At 32.4% G+C, this 19,307-nt stretch overlaps 1 protein-coding gene across 1 annotated transcript; it reads left to right on the top strand.

Annotated features, from left to right (window-relative positions):
* The first annotated feature begins 976 nt into the window (after window positions 1–976).
* Window positions 977–4,769, top strand: LOC101500411 (uncharacterized). The gene is made up of 6 exons (XM_004492757.4): window positions 977–1,129; window positions 1,300–2,124; window positions 2,310–2,359; window positions 2,484–2,794; window positions 2,953–3,110; window positions 3,317–4,769. The coding sequence occupies exons 1-6, from the start codon at window positions 977–979 to the stop codon at window positions 4,610–4,612; spliced, it is 2,793 nt and encodes a 930-aa protein (XP_004492814.1). The 3' UTR covers window positions 4,613–4,769.
* Window positions 4,770–19,307: the final 14,538 nt, after the last annotated feature.

Raw genomic sequence — 19,307 nt, 5'->3', positions numbered from 1 at the left:
CCCCCCCTTTTTGTACAAATTTTTCTTGCTGTTTCAAATGGAGCATTTTCATGCTTGTGCTTTGAGGTGGCTTGGTAATGGTTAGTTTAGTTTGTATGACTTCATGTGGTAAATAGGAAACAATTGTTTAGGATTGATGGTAAATATGGTCATTGAAGAAAAAAAGATATTGTTTTGAAATTGCAACTTAGAAGTTTCTTTGGTTAGGGGTTGCTTCTATATGGAATTTTATGTTAGAGAATCTCTTATTTTCCCTTAATGGTCCACTTGTTGCTATTGTTGATCAAAGTATTTCAGAATTTGAGATTGCAGAAGGAAAAAGATCTGAGAGATTTTGTTCTGTTTACCTTATTCGGAGACTTGAACTTATCTATAACTAGATTGGCATTTATTTGAGTTTCTTGAATCTAGCTCTTTGTCTTGGCAGAAATGATGTTCAATGCCTTTCTAGTCCTTCTTATATAGATTATAATAATGCGAGCTTCCATTTTTTGCTTCTGCAATTGTTAAATATGTAAATTTCCTGTTACTGAAACTGTTTTAAGATTTTAAAAACCATCACTATATGCATCTGTATAATAGAGATTTAAATTTTGATATTTCGAGTACTTGTGGTAAAATTTGTTTACCCTTCTTGCATGCATTCATACTTGATGAAGAACGTTTTAACTAACTTACGAGTTAAATTCGGAGAGGAATGCAAAAAAGGACATCAAATTGGCTTTTTTTTAGTTTTCAGACCGATTATATATGCTGTCATAAGTCCAAATTATTGTGAGTGATGTGATCTATTCAATCTTTTATTCTATCACTTTTAACTGTCTGTGTTGATTTTTACATCCATAGGCCCAGGGTAGCTGATGCTAATGCACATTAGGGCTTATTTTCGTTTGGCCCAGTATTCCCCTTTTGATCTTTCAATATTGTTTGAGGCATAGCATCAAATAGTGAAGGAGTTCTTTTCAGATAAGTATAAATGTTTGGCAACAAAGTATTTCTAACCTACAAAAGAAAACGGCTCTCGCAAAGTAGTAGTTTCATCCGTGGAAATTGTTGCCAAAATTCTGTTGGTGAAGATGCCCATAATTGTTCTTTATCTACACAAGTTAAACATGAAGAAAAATCAACGGTGAGATTGTAATGCAACTTCTGATTTCTTTCATCTGTTAGGATAACTTCATTTTTTTATTGATTATAGAAGAAAACTTCATTTTTTGTTGGTTTGGCGTCGATTGGATAAAAGCTCTTATGAATATATGATGAAGCGCTTACTCATCTTTCTATCTGTATATTTCATAGGATTCTAGTGATGGAAAAAAGCGGTGCTTTGGATGCATCAAACAGCCAGATCATTCATCACCACTTCCAATTCAAAAGCAAGGTGGCCTGGAAGCAATGGAGCTTGGAAATTGTGATGAAACAGAGATGATAATTACTACAAAGGAATCGTTTTTAACAAGATATCCATGTGAGGATAACTCTAAGAAGGATGTTGGTGAATTACTCTCAATAAAGAAGGCTTCACAGGATGGTTGTGACACGCAGAAAAATTCTTGTGTCGATGAAAATTCTGGTGTAGAATGTGACAGTGGTTCTAATGGAAAAAATATTTCCCTCCCAATTGAATTGGATGCTGGGAATGATTTCAATTTAATCAACTCAGAGACACCAATTACAAGAGAATTCAGTGCTCCATGTGGCGATGAATCTCTTGTTTTGAATAAGTCAACAGATAGATTTACTGAGTCACCCTCCAAAGATAATTGTGGGAGCCAATCTGAAAAAAAGGTAACCTATCGATGTTATAAAAGGAAAAAGTGTAAAGATGGGACTGATAAGAAAAGCAGTTTGTCACACGAGAAAGAAAACATTCCAGTGCTAACAAAGTGGAGCATGCTTGCAAATGCTAATCTCTCTTCTGGTGACGAATCATCTTGTGATGAGTGTCCTGTAAATAATGTACCGGACCTTAATCAACCAGTGGAGCTTTCGGAAGGAGGGAGGCCGTTGAATCAAACACTAGATGGTACATCTTGTAGAAGCTGTTCTATGTTTTTTCTAACGGACCTTAATCAATCAGCAGAGCTTTCTGAGAGAGGGGATCTTTATCAGACTCAAGAAAAAGTATGGCTTCCTGGTGATTCTCTTAAACCTTATAATTTGTTACTAAAAATTCCAAGTAGTGTAAAATTAGATTCAAAGTCAAGAAGAGCATAAATTCATGACAAAGTTTGAAATTTACTTCTCGACGATCAATTAATTGATCATAGGCCTAATGCAAATCACACTAGCTTCTTATTTTATGACAGGTGAGAAATGTGGGCACTCCATGTACTAGTGGAGTTGTTTCTGAAACGTGGTATATTTTCGTCAAACTCAATAATCTTCAAGTTTTTTACATATTCTAAATCTAATAGCAAAATCAATAGTTGGCAGTGAAAAACTGAAAATAATTGCATATATGAATGTATTCATTCTAACAGTATGACACACATGGGAGAGCAGCTGTACCATAAGGAAGACGTAGTGAAAACCGACTCTCATATGGCTGGAACAGAAGTTCCAAGCCAGAGGTCTCTGATACACAGGGAAGCCCAACATCTTAATAAGGATTGCCAAGGAATCTCTATCAATATTGATTCTAGAGATCTCCATCCCGCTTCCACCATTGCTGACCAGGATCTAAAAGAATCCCAACGCTCTGTGAAAGAAGCGATTCAAAATGTCATGTGCAATGACATGAATAAAATTGGCAGGCACCAACCTCAGTCTAACATGCCTTCTAACTCTGCAGGTATTATTGGTCATTTAATCTTCAATGTGGAAATGATGAATCTGATGTTTTGTTCTAAAAACACAAAGTTGTGGTTGATGATAAATATTTTTCTGGAAAGCTTTTACATTCATTTTTGCATTTCTATAGAGTTCATATAGCATTTTCATGTGGTACAGAAGTGCATGCTGTTGAATTGAACCTGGGTGCTGATAAGCTTTCCCTTCACGTGGGGATGCAACCTCTTGTTGCCAAATCTAACTCTACAAGCAGTAGGTCGGCCATTGTCGAAAATCAAGTTACTCAATTGGAATTTTTAAATTCCAGCAATACGAAGGTACAAAAAGATTCTTTCACATCTTTGACCTCAAGGATGATAGTTTTTTTTTATCAAATGGTTTGTGTGTTGTTAGTCTTGCTTCCCATGTGTAGCATCTCTCATCCTTTTCTTCTTTACATAAGTTTATTTTATAAATTACATTATCAAGATGATAGCATTGCCCATTATTGATATGTTGTTCTCTGTCCCTCTTTAATAACCAGCCGATTTCAGAGCGAATGGCTATTGATGATGTCGGCTCAAGTATTACTCAATCTCAGTCAGGTGGTTGCATGATGTCGGATGAAAGAATGAATATTCAACAAACTAAAACTAATCAACCAAAACATGTGCCGACCATTTCTCTTTCATTGGGTTTGTCTCTACCCGAGGAGCTTGAGACTGAAGGTTGTGATTCCACTAATTGTTTGCTTACATTGCCTTTACTTAATTCAACCATTGGGACAACAGACAATGTCCAAGATGGATTAGGTCAGTCTTCAACGAACCGGAAACCACTGCTTCTCAGGCACAGGGTAGTTCTTGACAACATTGTAAACAAAACAAGAGTTTTTAATGAAAGAGGAAACTTTCAAGAAAATTTCAAGCCACACCCTATAATGTGGTCTGAAGAGGAGTTGGATTATCTCTGGATTGGTGTGAGGAGACATGGTAGGGGCAATTGGGATGCTATGCTCAGGGATCCAAGATTACGGTTTTCACCGATAAGGGTACCATGGGACCTTGCTGAGAGGTGGGAGGAGGAACAATTAAAACTTCTGAAAGATATCAGTGTTCCACACTTCATGCATCCAAATGCAGAAAGGGTGGCTGCAGCCGCAGCATTGCAAGGAAACTTTTGCTTCTTAGATCTTAAATCAGGTCCTTGGAGACAAAATACAATGGATGAGACTAATCTATCACATGAAAATGTATTTTCTTATAGGGAAAGCAATCCCTTGAAGAAATCTCTTGCCAGATCATTTCATTTAAGTAACACTGCCGCACACAGTCCCGGGCCAACTATTCATTCCAGGAGAACTTTGTACAACAACAACATAGAGAAGTATGAATTGGGATTTTTCAGTTCTCCAGGAAACTTGAATATTTCCATGGAAAATTCTTATTCAAATAATTATCCATTTAATTGTTCCACTGCAAAGAATAATTTGCCACATTGGCTCAGAGAAGCAATCAATACTCCTCCAATGTCTGTAGAGCCAAACTTATCTGCAGCTGTTTCATTGAGTTCTCGTCCAGAGATGATGGGGCCTGCAGAGCATTGCTTTGATGCTTTTTTGCCTCAAAATCAGTTGAGTGGTTTGAAGAAAAATGATTTTCATATGTCTAATGATGCTCCTCACTATTCAACTTATTCAAGAAGAAAATATGGGATGCTGAAAATGAACAAGTCTCTGGAACATCATGTCAGCAAACAAGATGACTTGATTGTTATTGATAGCGACACATCTTCCGAAGAGACTATATCCGACGATCACCGTGCCAGCTTGAAGATTTGAAGAATGTATTTTCTGTTAGATAATCTTGTCCAAACCATGTAATGAGCTGTAAAAAATGTTGTAGGTGAATTGCATGTTTTTTATATTACCAACTTGTAAACGTAGGAGCTGACGTGACTTTATGCTGAATGAATGTTAATTTAATGTTTCGACTGAATCTTTTAAGGATCTTAAATGGTTAGTATTTATTTGAGAGAAAAAAGCACTGTTCCATTATTGCATTTGGCAGGAGTCTTAAGGCTTTGGGCTTAATTCAATCTTCCAAAATTGGTTAAGAGATTTTTCCAGTACACCCCTTCACACTGAGGTCTATTGAACTTGTTGGGCATGATACCACCTCCTCTGTTTCGATTATAAATTTGGCATCTTATAAGAGTGTGGACTCCATTTTGTAAGGATAGCTAGCATAAAACATTCCTCTCGAGATTCTTGTTCTGTTTCATAGCTGGATGGTTGAGTGACTTTCTATCAATTGCTGACTCATCAGCATAGTTGATCTGTGTGGAATTTTGTTGCTTTTAACTCAGTCGATACCTCTTATGGTCTCTTCTTTGTTAAATACCCTTCTCCACAAATAATTATAGAAAAAAAAAATATTAAAGTAAACGAATCTTACAATAATTGAGTTTTTTTTATAAATAAATAGTTCATCGTATAAATATGTATTTGGAAAAGTAAGAAATTGCACTGATATCATTGGTTAAGCCTAAAGAATATCTTACTTTTCCTCCCCCCATATAACAAACTTTCCCTTCTTTCCCACCCTGTAACTTCTTGTTTGGTGAATAGTGAGGGGCAACACCCCAACCAAGAAATAATATTAACTCTGAGAGATAGTCATATTCATTACATCTTCCATAAGGAAGTTCAACAGAAACCCAGGAGCAGTACAATAGATTTCTCCATTTCCTCCGAAGGCTAAACCATGTTTTGCTAAACAATCTGCAAATGAATTTGCTTTCGTAGGAACATACACAAAATAGATAAACTCCATGGCTCTGCCATTTCTTTAATTCTAGCCACTAAAACAGCATTAGGATGAGTAAGACAACATTCCTTCTTCAATAGGTCTATTGCTATGAGAGAGTCTGATTCCACAACAGTCTGCATTTGGTTTCTTTCCATAGCTATATGCAGTTCCCTGAACACAGCCCATAATGCAGCCTGTACCAGAGCAAATCCCCACACTTCCAGCATAGCCCCACAAGAATTCCTGGTTGATCGCGCGCTAAACCACCTGAACCTGCAAACTGCAAAATCACCTAGTTGTCCCACTGCAGCATCACAATTGATCTTCATGACTCCTTCCTCCAGAGCAGACCAGTACAAGAAAGAGTTGTTGGACCTATTCAAGCCGCCGACATTAATGACAATCGCCTCCTCTCTAGACCTTCTAATGTCCTCAACCACGTAGTGAATTTGGAAAAGAAGATTATGGTGATTAGGGATGATAACCATGAAGACTAGCTCATTCCTAGTGCACCAAATTTTATCCAAGACAGCAGCAAAAAAAGTATACCAACTCTCACCCTGAGCTGAATTTCCTGTGCAGGTGAAATTGCACCTAATCCAATCCTCCAAATTAGAATCCAGGAACATTGAGTCATTATCAACCAACCAGTAAAATCTCCAAATCTGCATAACACATCCACAATCTCTGAAGGCATGAAGCAATGTTTAGGGGGACTAACTTGCATATTGGGCACAAGTCATTATCAGTCATAGCTCGTTGTTTCCTCTTCACATTCGCCATTAGAATTCCTTTTGCAATCTTGCACAAAAGTAACTTAATTCTTTCTGGCCCTTTCCAACGCCAAATCAGAGGGATTACAGAATTAGAATTCAGATTATTCACTGGTATGAGAGACTTATAGGCTTGAGCAGAAGAAAAGGTTCCATCATTTACACTTTTCCAAGCTATTAAATCCTTCTCATCAGTGCAGCTCGGAGGAGGAATAGTTAGAAGGGAGTTAATAACAGTTTGAGCAGTTGCTTCCTTAGCTTGACCACATCCCATTCACCCCCAACACGCTGGTTAAGGCCACATCCACAGGATTCCCCACATTTGGGACCCAATGGTCAGTCCAGAAATTCACTCTAGCTCTACCCCGCACTCTCCAAATGATATTTGCATTGGCATTCTTCCATCCCTTGCAGATTCCTTGCCAAAAGTTGGATCCAACTCTCTTGCAATTGATTCTAGGCATAATGTCATGGCCGCACCTATATTCAATTTGATGGTTCTTACCCACATATCATTACTTCTGTGACACAGATTCCAACCCGCTTTCATCATAATCGCCATATTCATATTCCGCGCAGATCGAAGACCCAAGCCACCACTATTCTTAGATGACAAGTTCTACGCTCCGACGTGTCTCCCCAAACAAAGTCCCTACATTTTCGATCAATTTCATCACAGAGAGCTCTTGGAATATAAGCCATTTGCATGACATAGGAGGGCATGGCTTGGATTACCGATGGGCAAGGGTTACTCTACCAACAAGGGAGAGACTATTTGTCTTTCAGTTACTAAGTCTTTGAGAAATCTTATACATTAGAAACTTATCAGTACCTCTTTTACTATTGTTACGCAAAAAAGGAACCCCAAGGTACTTCCCCAAATCCTCTGTACTTTGAAAGCCCAGCGTTCCACTCAACACAGTTCTAAGATTCCTGTCAACATTTTTTGAGAAACACACTAGTCTTCTCAATACTAACCTTTGGTCCTTCCCTTGTAACTAACACCTCCTTTCTATAATTTCCCTGTTCGGGTGACTTTAAGTGAGCCTTGGACAACTAGGTATAGAAGTGCATATAAGGTATTTATAAATACATCCATTTAAAATTCTGTTTCTTCTTATGATTAAAAAAAATCTGTTTTGTCCTCATCGCAGGAAAGAGAACTCGGCACTTTAATCTGCTGCCATATCCAAACCCATCAGGCAGAAATGAAGGGCGCTGATACTTGATAAATGAAACATTAGCAACCACAACACCCGAGACATCAAGGAGCAAGGAACCATTGCCATGCAAGCACCGTGAAGCTTAAAAATCTCATGATTTCATAAAATATTCCATTGTAAAATAGCAGTTGAAAACCAAGTTCCTTCTCTAATATAATCATTTTCATATTCATCAAAAGTTTTTTTTTTTTTTTTTTTATGAAGGAGCAACCCAACTTAGTCTTCAGTTAGCCAATCCTCTCTTCTTTAAGAACTTCACCAATTTACCAAATTTCATATCATTTAGGCTCAAAAGTCAAATTCGCATCCAAAGTTATTACGGCACCAAACCATAATATCAATTTATCAAATTTAAAATATCTAGACTCAAAATTATATTTTGCATTCAATATCATTGAGGTGCAATACTATCATTCTAATTTATTAAATTTAGGACAATCTAAACTCAAATATCAAATTTTGTATTTGATATTATCGAGGAAATTTTTTATCACTTCAATTTATCGAATTTAAGACCATCTAGCTCAAATCAGTTTTGAATCCAAGGTCATCGCATCACAACACCATCATTCTAATTTTACGAATTAAGAATCATCTCTGCTCAAATATCAAATATTGGATCAAAGATCATCAGGGCACTGCACAATCATTTCAATTCATGGAATATAGGATCATCTAGGTTCAAATATCACATCTGACATGCAAAGTCTTCTAGGCACAAAACCATCATTCAAATTTATCATATTTTGCACTAAAAGTCATCGAGGCGCAGCACCATCATCCTAATTTAACGCATTTAGGATCACATAGACTCAAATATCAAATTTCGCATCTAACACCATCATCTCAATTTATCGAATATAGTGTCATCTAAGCTCAAATATCATATTTGGGCATCAATGGTTATCGAGGCACAATTGTCATCCCACTTTATTAAATTACAATCATTTAGGTTCAAATATCAAATTTCGATCTAATGTTTGTCGAGGCACAATATCATTTTCCCAATTTATCAAATGTCATATCATTTAGAGTCACATATAATAAAAACTTCATATTGCAAGCCACATTTTGGGTCAAGCATCTATCTTGTGATTAAATTTAGGGTCATCCAAGCATACATCCCAATTTCATATGAATACAAAATTCATATTGCAAGTCAAATTTTTGGGTCAATAATCTATTTCGTGATTAAATTTAGGGTCGTCCAAACATATAATCTCAAATTCATATGAATAAAAAATTCATATTGCAAGCCACATTTTGAGTCAAATATTTATCTCATGACTTAGGGTCATTCAAGCATACATCCCAATTTAATATGAATACAAAATTTATATTGTAAGCCACATTTTGGATAAATTATATATCTCGTGATTTAGGGTCATCCAAGCATGCATCTCAATTTCATATGAATACAAGATTCATATTGCAAGCCACATTTTGGGTCAAATATCTATCTTGTGATTTAGGGTCATCCAAGTATACATTCTAATTTCATATGAATACAAAATTCATATTACAAGCCACATTTTGGGTCAAGTATCTATTTCGTGATTTAGGGTCATCCAAGCATACATCCCAATTTCATATGAATACAAGATTCATATTAAGTCACATTTTGGGTCAAGTATCTATCTCGTGATTTAGAGTCATCCAAGCATACATCACAATTTCATATGAATACAAGATTCATATTGCAAGCTATATTTTGGGTCAAGTATCTATCTCGTGATTTAGGGTCATCCAAGCATACATCTCAATTTCATATGAATACAAGATTCATATTGCAAGCAACATTTTTGGGTCTAGAATCCATCTCGCGATTAAATTTAGGGTCATTCAAGCATACATTCTCAATTTCATATGAATAAAACATTTATATTGCAAGTCACATACATTTATATTGCACGTCACATTTTGGGTCAAGCATCTATCTCTTGATTAAATTTAGGGTCACCCAAACATAAATCTCAATTTCATATGAATACAAAATTTAAATTGCAAGTCACATTTTTGGGTCAAGAATCCATCTAAGCATACTAAGTCAATTTCATAAGAATAAAAACTCATTCTAAGTCACATTTAGAGTCAATAATTCATTAAATTTTGTTTCATCTAATCAGAGCAACTAACTTGTCTTAAGTATACACATGGAAACTTTTCAATTTTTATCAACTCTTAGACATGAATAATCAAGAATCATCAAGATTACGCATCAGAAAAGAATGGATACATCAGAAATCTAAAGGAGAGTGGATTGACAATGAAAGAAAGAGAGATGAACCAGTGAATAATGATATCAAATTCAGAAGAGCTAGAAGCTTTATATTTCTTTCGATCGTTTCTATATCTCTCTTTGGAATCGAGGCAAGCCATGGACAGCAGAAACTTGAATTTAAATAAGATTTCTAGGGTTTGAATAATCAAGATTCATGGATCAGATTTCTAGCATTCGAATAATCAAGATTCATGGAACTGAACATGAAGAACGGGATGTCACCGTCGCAAAGGAAACAGAAAAAAGTTGCCTAAAAACATTGACGTCAAATACGAAGATGCCACCAGTCGAAACAATTATAAAGAATTCAAAAAGAAATCGGAAAGATTGAAACCTGAATGCGAAACTTGAATTAAGAAAAAGAGATACAGATTCGTGGAATCTTGAATTCAGATGAAAATATGCACTCGCACTCGTGAGGAATCGAATTCGTATCGGCGATTCAACGATCAGCGACTACAGATATATCTCTTCTTCGCTCCTTGAAATGACAACTTGAAGCCTAAGGTTATTATGTCATCTGTGTTACTGGCTTAGTGCTTGATCCTATTTATTTATACTGTTAAATTATATTTTTTTGACAGCTGGAAAATCATATGAGTTTTTTTACATTTGGTAAATTGTAGGAGTATTTTATTTTACTTTCTAAAACCAAATACAAGTTTTTTTTTTGATAAAAAATATTTATAATAATTTGTAGATTACATTTAAAAAATATTGCAATTTACCTTTTTGGATTGTTAAAAATAACATCACCTGCTTTTGTTCTTTAATTCTCTTTCTGTCTCAGTCTTGTAATGTACATCGTGTGGTTCTCAGTAGTTTTGTAAGTATATATACTAACCCTTTAATTTCACGATCTTGCAAGGAGTAATGGTTATTTTTTTTTTAATTTATTCTTGTCAAAATGACTATAATTAGCAAAATAAATACTACTAAAGAAACTAATACATGAGGATTTTATAAAATAGTTTGTTCTAATTTCAATTATTTATTATTAATATTTTAATTATACTTTTAGTCTATGAGTTTGATAGAATCACCATGACATCATAATTACTTAGAAGTTGAAAAGTATATATTTTTTTTTTCAAGAAACATGTGACTCATGTGTTGAATTTTGTATTTTTTTTCTTGTGGAAACATACATGATAAATTATACGTGGAGAAATGTCATTCAAATTTTTGTTTCCACTATTTTATATTATATACAGAAATAAATTATAATACAAAAATATATCATTAACCTAAGGAACAAATCTTAACATACAAAAACATCACCGTAATGTGTGTGTGTAATCTTAACACACCTATTAGGGTGTTGACTTCATCATAATGCTAACTTTATAATAGTGTTGACTTGAAATGTTAATCAGACAGTCAATTTGTTTACCAGAAATATCGGACGCAAAATCATCAGTGAGGTTGTATTAACGAAATCATCTGAGATGCGTTGAGAGTTTGTTTATCAGAGTCAGACACAACTTCAACAGATTTTTTAGAGTCACTATGAACTTGTTTAATAGATTCTCTTTTCTTTGTTCATCAGAAGATCTAACTTGTATCAAAATATATAGTTTATCAAATGTTTCACTTAGAACTTTCTTCTTTTGATCTTTGAGTCAAAGGATCAAAATGAGTTTTTGGTCAAAGGCAGATAATCCTTGTAGAGCTCTTTTTCTTTGTCTTTAAAGGAATAATAATTAATTTGTATTTCATTTGTCTTTAATGCTTTGACTCGTATTAGAGATTATCATATCTTGCTGGTGATTGCATGACATCTGATGAAGGAATGAATGTTCAACAAACTAAAACTAATCAACGAAAAAATAAAACTAAGAGCCAATCACTTGCTAGATCATTTCATTTAAGTAACACTACCGCACACAGTAAAAAAACAACATAGATATTTTTCAGTTCTCTAGGAAACTTGAATATTTCCATGAAAAGTTCTTATTCAAATGATTATCCATTTAATTGTTCCACTGCAAAGAATAATTTGCCACATTGGCTCAGAGAAGCAATCAATAGTTCTCCAATGTCGGTAGAGCCAAATTTATCTATAGCTGTTAGATAATCTTGTGCAAAACATGTAATGAGCTCTGTAGAAAATGTTGTAGGTGAATGTTGCATGTTTTTCAGATTACCAACTTGTAAACGTAGGAGCTGATGTGACTTTATGCTGAATGAATGTTAATTTAATATTTCAAGTGAATCTTTTAAGGATCTTAAATGATTAGTATTTATTTGAGAAAAAAAGCACTGTTCCATGTTGTGTTTGGTATGATCATATAAACGTGTATTTGGAAAACTAAGAAACTGCGATGTTATCATACATTCAGTAGATATGCGTTAGAAGCCTAACAGACACCAAAGCAAAAATGTGCTATAAATTGAAATTAGTTTTATGTATTAATAAGCACCATAAGTTTATACTACTTTTTTTTGTAAACAAAGTTTCTATCAAGATCTAATATAAATCTCAACAAATCCAAATAAATCTTAACAAATACAAATGCTTTTATCCTCCTTAGACAGTTCTAGAAGTGCATATCAAATATTTATCGATACCACCCCCTTTAAAATTATGTTTTGTTCTCAATGCAGGAAAAAAGAATCTGCATTTTAATAGCTGCTGTCACTTCCCAACCCGTTAGACAAAAAAGAAGGGTGCTACTACTTGATAAAATTAGCCATTCAATCATCAGAGAAAATGAAACTTTAGCTGCCACAACAACTAAGACATCAAGGAGCAAAAAACCATTGCCATGCAAGCACCGCAAAGCTTAAAAAGCTCATGAGTAGTATAATGGTGTTCCATAAAATACTCCATAGTAAAATAGCAGTTCAACACCACACTCCTTCCTTAATATAATCATTTCCATATTCATAAAGAAGTTTTTAATTTTTTATGAAACACCAACCCAACAAAGTCTTAAGTTAGCCAATCATCCTCCTTAAGATTTGCACCAATTTAATGCATTTCATATCATTTATCAAGGCACAAAACCATAGTATCAATTTATCAAATTTAAAATATCTAAGCTCAAAATCATATTTTGCAACCAAAATCATCGAGGTGCAACCATCATTCTAATTTATCAAATTTAAGATTATCTAAAATCAAATATCAAATTTTGCTTCAATAATATTGAAACAATTTACTATCAATTCAATTTAACAAATTCAAGACCATCTAGCTCAAATTTGTTTCGTATCTAAGTTCATCGCGTCACAATACCATCATCCTAATTTTATGAATTTAGTATTATCCTTGCTCAAATATCAAATCTTTGATCCAAGATCATTCAGGCATCATAGCATCATCTCAATTCATAGAATATAGGATCATCTAGACACACATACCATATTTGTCATCCAAAGTCTTTTAGGCACAAAACCGTCATTCCAATTTATCATATTTAGGCTCAAATATCATATTATGCACTCAAAGTCATCAAGGCGCAACACCATCATCTTAATTTAACGAATTTAGGATAACCTAGGCTCAAAAATCAAATTTTGCATCTAAGACCATCAAGGTACAATCTCATCATCTCAATTTATTGAATATATGATCATCTAAACTTAAATAACATATTTGGGCATCAATGGTCATCGAGGCACAACTGTCATCCAAATTTATCAAATTAGGATCATTTAGGTTCAAATATCAAATTTCGCATGCAATGTCATTGAGACACAATATCGTCATCCCAATTTATCAAATTTTATATAATTTAAGATCAAGCATGAATAAAGAATTTATATTGTGAACCACATTTTTGAGTAAAAAATTTATTTTGTGATTAAATTTAGGGTCATCCAAGTATACATCCCAATTTCATATTAATACAAAATTCATATCGCAAGCCACATTTTTTGGTCAAGAATCTATCTCGTGATTAAATTTAGGGTCATCTAAGCATACATCCCAATTTTATATGAATAAAAAAATTCATATAGCAAGTCACATTTTGGGTCAAATATTTATCTTGTGATCAAATTTAGGGTTATCCAAGCATACATCCCAATTTCATTTTGAAAGCCACATTTTTTGGGTCAATAATTCATCACTTGATTAAATTTAGGGTCATCCAAAAATACATTTCAATTTCATATGAATAAAAAATTCATATTGCAAGCCACATTTTGGATCACATATCTATCTCGCGATTAAATTTAGGGTCATCCAAACATACATCACAATTTCATATGAATACAAAATAATATTGCAAGCCACATTTTTGAGTCAAGAATTTATCTTGAGATTAAATTTAGAGTCATCCAAGCGTACATCTCAATTTCATATGAATAAAAAAATTCATATTACAAGTCACATTTTGGGTCAAATTCCTATCTCCTGATTAAATTTAGAATAATTTAAGCATACATCCCACTTTCATATTGCAAACCACGTTCTATGGATCAAGAATTCATCTCGTGATTAAATTTAAGGTCATTCAAACATACATCCCAATTTCATATGAATAAAAATTTACATTGGAAGCCACATTTTGGGTCAAATATCTATCTCACGATTTAATTTATGGTCATCTAAACATACATCCCAATTTCATATTGCAAGCCACATTTTTTGGGACAAGAATCCATCTCGTGATTAAATTTTATATGAATAAAATATTCATATTGTAAGCCATATATTGAGTGAAATATTTATTTTGTGATTAAATTTAGAGTCATCCAACTATTATATCCCAATTTCATATAAAAAAATTCATATTGTCAACCACATTTTATGTCAATAATCCATCTCATGATTAAATTTAGAGTCATCAAATTTTACTATCTCAATTTCATATGAATAAAAATTAATCTTGCAAGTCCAATTTTGGATCAAGGATCAATCTTGTGATTATATTTAGGAAAACACGTTTTTCGTCAAGAATCTATCATTTGATAAAATTTAGGATCATCTAAGCATACTAAATCAATTTCATAAATATAAAATTTCATGTTGCAAGCCACATTTAGGATAAAAAATTTATCTCATTATTAAATTTTGGACCATCCTATCATAGTAACTGGCTTATTTAAGTATAGAAATTGAAACTTTTCAATTTTATCAACCTTCTTAAACATGAATAATCAACACTCGTCGAGATTCTACGTTTCAAAATAATCAATAATTGTCCATTAATGTTGCAAGCAAAAAATACCCCAAAATATTGGTGCCAAACACAGTTTTGGAGACGAAAAATATGATAAATTGGAATGACGATTTTGTGTCTAGAAGACTTTGGATGACAAATATGGTATGTGTGTCCAGAAGATCTTATATTCCATGAATTGAGATGATGCTATGGTGCTTGAATGATCTTGGATAAAAAATTTGATATTTGAGCAAGGATGATTCTAAATTCGCATAGGATAATTTAGGCTCAAATATCATATTATGCACTCGAAGTCATCAAGGCGCAACACCATCATCTTAATTTAACAAATTTAGGATAACCTAGGCAAAAAAAAAAATAATCAAATTTCGCATCTAAGACCATCAAGGTACAATGTCATCATCTCAATTTATTGAATATATGATTGTCTAAGCTTAAATATTATATTTGCGCACCAATGGTCATCGAGACACAACCGTCATCCCAATTTATCAAATTAGGATCATTTAGGTTCAAATATCAAATTTCGCATCCAATGTCGTTGAGACACAATATCGTCATCCTAGTTTATCAAATTTTATATCAATTAGGATCAAGCATGAATCAAAAATTTATATTGCGAACCACATTTTTGGGTTAAGAATCCATTTTGTGATTAAATTTAGGGTCATCCAAGTAAACATCCCAATTTTCTATTAATACAAAATTCATATTGCAAGCCATATTTTTTGGTCAAGAAGTGATTAAATTTAGGGTCACCTAAGCATACATCTCAATTTTATATGAATAAAAAAATTCATATTGCAGGTCACATTTTGGGTCAAATATTTATCTTGTGATCAAATTTAGGATTATCCAAGCATACATCTCAATTTCATATTGAAAGCCATGTTTTTTGAGTCAAGAATTCGTCACTTGATTAAATTTAGAGTCATTCAAATATACATTTCAATTTCATATGAATAAAAAAATCATATCGCAAGCCACATTTTGGGTCAAATATCTATCTCGAGATTAAATTTAGGGTCATCCAAGTATACATCACAATTTTATATGAATACAAAATTCATATTGCAAGCCACATTTTTGGGTCAATAATCTATCTCGAGATTAAATTTATAGTCATCCAAGCGAACATCTCAATTTCATATGAATAAAAAATTCATATTGCAAGCCACATTTTGGGTCAAATATCTATCTCCTGATTAAATTTAAGATATAATCTAAGCATACATCTCACTTTCATATTGCAAGTCACGTTCTTTGGGTCGTGAATTCATCTCGTGATTAAATTTAGGGTCATTCAAGCATACATCTCAATTTCATATGAATAAAAAATTTACATTGGAAGCCACATTTTGGTTCAAATATCTATCTCACGATTTAATTTATGGTCATCCAAACATACATCTCAATTTCATATTGCAAGCCACATATTTTGGGACAAGAATCCATCTTGTGATTAAATTTGTGATCATCCAAGCATATATCACAATTTCATATGAATAAAAAATTCATATTGTAAGCCACATATTGAGTCAAATATTTATTTCGTAATTAAATTTAGTGTCATCCAACCATTACATCCCAATTTCATATGAAAAAAAAAAATTCATATTTCCAACCACATTTTGGATCAATAATCAGTATTTAAATTTAGAGTCATCAAATCTTACTATCTCAATTTCATATGAATACAGATTCATCTTGCAAGTCAAATTTTGGATCAAGGATCAAACTTGTGATTATATTTAGGTAAACTAGTTTTTTTGTCAAGGTTCCATCACTTGATAAAATTTAGGATTATCTAAGAAATTATCAATTTCCTAAGTATAAAATTTCATATTGCAAGCCACATTTACTGTCAAAAGTTTATCTCATTATAAAATTTTAGACTATCCTATCATTGCAATTGACTTATTTACAGTATAGAAATTAAAACTTTTCAATTTTATCAACCTTTTTAAAAATGAATAATCAGCAATCATCAAGATTATACATATCTGGATAATAAATAACTATACACTAATGTTGCAAGCAAAAATTACCCCAAAAAATTGGTGCCAAACACAGCTTAACAGAAGAAACATGTTTGCTTAACAGAAGAAAAAAATCGATACATTAGAAATCCGAATAACAAAGCTTGTAACTGGTCATCTCTTTCGGTACCAATTTAAATAAGATGTCCAGGGTTTTAATAATCAAGATTCATGGATCAGATTTATAGGGTTTAAAAAATCAAGATTCATGTATAATATTTTTAGGGTTTGAATAATCAAAATTCATGAAATCAAATGTTCTTGGTTGAGTTTCATGAACGGGATGTCACTATCGCAAAGAAAACAAAATCATTGACGCTAAAAATCTTTATTTTGGTTTTGGGACATACCAATAGATCTCTTTTTCAAGAAATGTACCATTCCAACCCTTCACTTTAACTTCCCACCCCCCATTTCAAATGAAAATATCATTATGTCCCTTAAAAAAAATTAACCACTCCATTATTCACCCCATTTTTCGAAATCTCCAAAATTTACATTATCATTCTAAAATTTTCAAACTTTCGAAATATAAAAAAGTGAATTTTTTTGACATTTTCGAAACTTTTGATAAACACAAACGTAATTTTTCCATAATATTTTGATATTTTCAAAGCTTTTGATAAATCTGAAACTTTTGAAATGTATTTTTCTAAAATTGATCAAAAACTTCGAAACTTTTGATCAATTTGAAAGTTTCGAAACTTTCGAAATAGAAAATTTCAGAATTATCAAAACTTTCAAAACTTCTGAAATAGAAAATTTCAGAATTTTTGAAACTTTCATAATAGAAAATTCTAGAATTTTCGAAACTTTCGAAACTTTGGTATTCATGGAATGTTCCGAAATTCATTTTTATTAGTAATAAATAATAATAAATTTATAGTAATAAATTAATAGTAATACATTTATAGTTCTAAATTTGATATCTAATTTCTGAAGTTTCAATAATTTTTTAAAAAAAATTGAAAGTTTCGAAACTTCTGAAACTTTCAAAATGGAATTACTTCGAAGGTTTGAAATTTTTGAAGTATATGTGCTTCGAAAGTTTCAAATTCATCCAAACTTTGGAAGCTTTCTAGAAAAATACACTTCGAAAATTTCATATTCATCCAATGTTTCGAAAATTTCTAAAATATTTCATTTCGAAAGTTTGATATTTTTCCAAAGTTTCGAAATTAGTAATTTTTTCTGCATAATTACATTTCGAAAGTTTGAAATTTTCGAAAATTAAGAATTTTTTTATAATTTTCAAAAGTGGGGGTGGAAAACTGAAATGAAAAACTGAAACAATACAAAACCCCTCTTTTTCGCTCTTTATAACTTGAAGCCCAAGGTTGTTGGGTCAAGTGTGTTACTGGCTCAGTATCCAATTTATTTATCCTGTTAAATTAATTTTTTTTGACAGCTGGAAGTTTTTTTTTTTTAGTCGGAAGATTGTAGGAGTATTTTCTTTTATTTTCTAAAACCAAATAGAACGTTAAAATATTTATAATATTTTTTCTGATAAAAAATATTTATAATATTTTGTACAATATATCTAAAAAGTATTGCAATTTAATAAATAAATAAAAATAAGTATTGCAATGTACCTTTTTAAATTGTAAATTCATTAGAAACAACATTACCTGTTTTGTTCTTCAATTATCTTTTTCTCTGAATTTTGCAATATACCTCATATTGTTCCCATTCAGTTTGTGTCTTGTAATGGGAAAATGAGTGGCAGTCTCCAATGTTACACCATGATTAGTGTTGACTTGAGGTGAGGAGGATGGATTGTCGTCCTTGAGTATGTTGGTTTCTATGTCTATAGCCATGTCGTATTTGATCATGGGAAGGATCAGTTTATTACTGATACCATGTAGTAAATAAGAGAATAAAAAATGTTATATTTTCATATATTAAACAATAGAGTTACATGGAAGAAATATATAGAGGAAGTAGGCACTCAACCATCCTCGTCAAAAAAGAAATACAATCAAATGTTATTTGTTTAGGAATACAATTCTTGAGTTCCTAACAATGTCATTGCTCATCTTGTTGTCTAATCTATTACACTATTCATTCCATAATGTATTCATGTTTAAGCTTTTTAGTTTGTTTGAAAAGTATCGGTGTTTCAGAAATCCACGATGTTTTTCTTCCAATTATACCCTTAGTTGAGATAGAATACATAGAAATTACAATTGATCACAAATACTAGGAATTAAATGAAGAGATGGTAGATCAAATACATATCATTTTATTATTTTTTTGATTTATATGAACTAGCCT

This window comes from Cicer arietinum, chromosome 3 (assembly GCF_000331145.2).
Source record: "Cicer arietinum cultivar CDC Frontier isolate Library 1 chromosome 3, Cicar.CDCFrontier_v2.0, whole genome shotgun sequence".
Lineage (NCBI taxonomy): Eukaryota > Viridiplantae > Streptophyta > Magnoliopsida > Fabales > Fabaceae > Cicer > Cicer arietinum.
This window is presented reverse-complemented; position numbering and strand designations above follow the sequence as displayed.

Coding starts and splice junctions, on each gene's coding strand:
- LOC101500411 (XM_004492757.4), top strand. CDS start 977: ATGTTTGGCAACAAAGTATTTCTAACCTACAAAAGAAAACGGCTCTCG. Junction 2,795..2,952: donor CATGCCTTCTAACTCTGCAG/GTATTATTGGTC, acceptor CATGTGGTACAG/AAGTGCATGCTGTTGAATTG. Junction 3,111..3,316: donor TAAATTCCAGCAATACGAAG/GTACAAAAAGAT, acceptor TTTAATAACCAG/CCGATTTCAGAGCGAATGGC.